Below are 4,180 nucleotides of genomic sequence, written 5' to 3'. Positions count from 1 at the left end.
GATTTCTTACCCAGCCCAGTCCTCAAGAATCTTCTTATCTTTCTTTTTACCAAATAATAATAATATTAATAATAACAACATTATCATCAGTGCCAAAATTAAAATGGAAATGATAATTTCTCAACAAGTACCTATCTCAAAGAGTATGTTTTTTTTTTTTTTTTTTTTTCTGTAAAAAATACATTTTCCCAAAAACATATTTTTCAAAAAAAAATTAATACTCCCTCCGTCCTATAACAAAATATTCATTTTTCTTTTTTTAGTAACCGCACTATCTACTAACATTACAAATACCCTTACAACTAACAATATATTACACAAATGTCATTACCTTTATATCACACATACTAATAAGGTTATTTTAGTCATTTCTACTTTATTCCTACTATATTCCAATATAATACTAATATTTCTAAAACTACGTACAAAAAACAAATGAATATTTACTTATGACGAAGGGAGTATATTACATACACACTATCTATTTTTATATTATTTATATAATTCTCTATGCTCTACTGAGAACAAATATTTTTTCAAACTATTTCACTAAACAAACAAATCCACTCTTTAAGCTTAAGAAATATAACTCAATAAGCTCAATTTACCCTCATGTAAGTCCCTGCGCACACACACAAATAAAACTAAAATCCTTTAGAGTTTGTTTTTTTAGCATTTTAAATCAAAATCAATATTATTCACTCTACACAGTTTTCAATAGAAATACACTATTTACTCTCACAAAATATTACATCAAAATATTATTTACATAAAAACTTAAATTAATATTCAATTTCAAATTACAGCTAGCCAAACTCTGTCCAAACTCACAAATTTTAACTATTCACCACTTTTGGAGTCATTAAAAATGCAGACCCCACAAGTAAAACCAAACAAAATGGATCATGTTACTTGAATACTTTCTTATCATCACAAGTTACCATTACTATGACATATATTTTGCAAACCTTTTTTTATGACTTTTTTGTAATAGATACAAACTAAAATTGACAAGAATAAACTTAAAAAGAGAGTTTTTCTCCCTCTGTAATGATCCCCACCATTAATAAAGAGATCTGTCAAAGCTATTAATAAGATGCGAAGGGGAAAAGGCCACAAAAAGAAACTATGATTGGGTGTTAAAAGCACAGCCACAGCTACCAATTCAAGCATGAAGATACCATACCTATCTAACTACCTTTTTTGAGTTAGCTCATATGCATACACACATGGTTAGCAATATAGGCAGATCAATAACTTCATGTCCTAAATATACTTTCTTCAATTCTTCAAAATGACAAGTAAAGATAGATTGATAAACAGTAACTGCCACCACTCAATTTTATTCACGGGTTTAGAAAAAACTGCTCACAATGATAAGTTGTTGATCATGTTACTAAAATCACAGCTTAAGATAATGGAATAGTTTGTGGTGTACTATAAAAAGCTCTAGAAGCCTTAGTCCTCAACAAGATTCATAATCTATAGGTGCAAATTTTGAGCATTGTGATAGTTTTGAATACCGGTTGTTTGACATAAGAAGCTTCAATCTAAAATACATTTCTCACCAAGCATTTGAAAACATTTCATTTCTGGCTTCCTAATAGAGTTAATTATCCATATAGATCTAGGGGACATACTAAAGTTTGGCGAAAAACGGATCTCTTTGGTACCTTTTATAATTCTGTATTCAATCAAGAGAAAACTCCATTCAGATTCTAATATCTGAAATCCAGAGATGGAAATACTTAATTTATTCTAAATCATTAAGGGGGTAAAGAAAAAAACCAACCTTTTATTCAACATTGGAAAGAGTAATAAGTTTATATATATGTAGATAAACCTCCAAAGTTATATCTTATTACACTTTTCTATCACAGGGTTCAATCATTTGCATAAATTTTCATATATAAGAACACTTGAAAGGAAACCAAAACCACAAGCACATACACAAATTTTCACTATTCTTACTATATAAATAATAAAGCAAACCTTGTTTAACATGTTCTAATGAAAAATATTTTCTTTTTCACTAAAATAAGAATAATAGTTGGTGGAAGAAAACAAGAAAGGAAATTCTGTGAGGGCATAGTTTCTTGACCACTCAACAAAGAATCAAGATTCATGCATTTAGGCTGCAGACATTGATAACCTGTTCATGGACTGATCTGTTTCAAAGCATGTCCCCTCTCCACCTTCCACCTCATCCAAAATACAACATTGCATTATTGCCAGTAATTGTTCTTTTCCCCCTTACATCAAACTTTTAGAGAATGAATTAACCATATGTAAACTGTTTGGTGTCAAATTTTCTTGTCATCGAAAGATTTTGGCACGATTGAATGAATTTGAGGCCATCTACTTAAAGCCAAGAGTTCACAAATTTCAGCAGCAATTTCATTCTCCCTCAGCTCTATATTCTCTACCAAGAACATGGATTCTCCCTTTAAAGACATATCATTCTCTTCCTATCTTAAGCCACAGAATGACGCACAAAATTCACAAGGAAATGGCAGCCCAGAGGAAGCAGAATTAAGCATATTCGATGCACATAAATATTTCAGCGAAAGCTGTAATCAGAATGGCCTTAAGATGCAGAAGCAACAAGAACTACCTGATGATGTTCTGTCTATCCCAAGGCTATCATCAGTTTCTTCCATTGATGGATATGGCAAGAACTTCCCAACAAGATCATTTCGCAGAACGGCGACGACTTCTTCTGAAGCTAGCTGGAATAGCCGAACTGGCTTATTGGCTACTCCACCAACCAAAAATTCCCGCAGAAATTTACCTGCAGATCAGAAAAATATGAAGAACAACTCTGCTGTTAAGAAATGGTTTCTTGGGAGAACTTGTTGCTGCAGTGATAAAAAGGCGGTGCAAGTTAAGGAAGCAACTGTAATGGAGTTAGAACACAAAGGAGCAGTGGTGAAAATCAATACTACAGGAAATGATGTTATAAGGAAGGAAATGTGTTCGGAAAGGGATCAGAGCAGCAAGGGAAGCTCACCTGTTATTATCGGATTTGGATCCGCTGAGGCGCCGCGAATGCAGCGGATATCGGCGTCGGGACGGCCGTTCCTTGACGGTGCTATAAGCTTTACATTTCCTATTCTGAATTCTTCGATCGAGCAGCACAATAAGCCTTCCGTAATTGGAACATTCGCGAAACCGATTGTTAATCTGAGCAAATATTCGCAACCGGAGGTTCCGCCGGCGGTTTCAGGACCGGAATCGAAACGCGATTGTGTCGATGGTGGAGGCGATTTCAATCCGAGAAGAGTTATTGCCGACGACGATGCTGGAAGCGACGCGAGCTCCGACCTTTTTGAGATTGAGAATTTCTCATCCCAAACGACGTCGTATACAACTTGTGCCCTAGGTGAGGATCGTGCGAGTGCGAGGAGATTCAATCCCGCCGGCGGAACTAAGCTTGTTGACTACGAAAGGATGGACGTGGTCGACGCCGCGGCGGCGGCGGAGGAGGCGGAGTGTTATGCTCCGAGCGAGGTAAGCGTAGACTGGAGTGTGGCGACAGCGGACGGCGGAGACAAAACAAGCGTCGGCAATAAATCGGAAATCAGAAATGTAGCGCCATTGCTGAGGCAGCAGAAGGAGCCGCCGAGCGGTGACGGCGATTGGAGGAAGGGAAACAGCGGGGTGGTGTTGAGGGGATGCCGGCACGAGAAGGCGGTGAGCGTGGCTTCGCAGCCGGTGAAATGCATGGCGGTGGATGGAGGATGGCGGAAGGCCGCCGCCGCCGGCCGGTAAATCGCCGATTGCCGGCGCCGGCGATGGCGGGTAGTGATTTGCATTAATCATGACTGGAATGTGTTTATTATGCTTTAAACAACTATTAGTTATACATTTTTTATTTAAATATATTTTATAGATTAATAAAATATACTCCTTGTTCCATTTTAATTTGTTTTTTTGAACCTTAAATAAAATATATTTAATAAATATAAATCAAATTAATTATCCATCGTACTAAAAAAAATAAATATCTTTTCATCTATATTTAAAATTTCATTTATTTTATAAAATTAATTTATGCGAAATACAAAAATTTATAATTACGATACTCCGTTCATCCCATAACAAAGTATCCATTTTTTCATTTTAATTCATCCCATGACAAAGTATCCATCTTTTTTAAGTAATTGTACTGTCTACCTAA

General features: G+C 35.7%; 1 protein-coding gene across 1 annotated transcript; it reads left to right on the top strand.

Annotated features, from left to right (window-relative positions):
• Window positions 1–2,433: 2,433 nt before the first annotated feature.
• On the top strand, window positions 2,434–3,771 carry LOC127258560 (protein PHYTOCHROME KINASE SUBSTRATE 4-like). Its single transcript, XM_051285441.1, has one exon. It carries the CDS (start codon window positions 2,434–2,436, stop codon window positions 3,769–3,771), a length of 1,338 nt encoding a protein of 445 aa, XP_051141398.1.
• The last annotated feature ends 409 nt before the right edge of the window (window positions 3,772–4,180 follow it).

The sequence above is a fragment of the Andrographis paniculata genome, unplaced genomic scaffold, assembly GCF_009805555.1.
Source record: "Andrographis paniculata isolate CXL003 unplaced genomic scaffold, ASM980555v1 Contig14END, whole genome shotgun sequence".
NCBI lineage: Eukaryota > Viridiplantae > Streptophyta > Magnoliopsida > Lamiales > Acanthaceae > Andrographis > Andrographis paniculata.
Note: the sequence above shows the minus strand (reverse complement) of the source record. Positions and strands in the feature narration are given on the sequence as shown.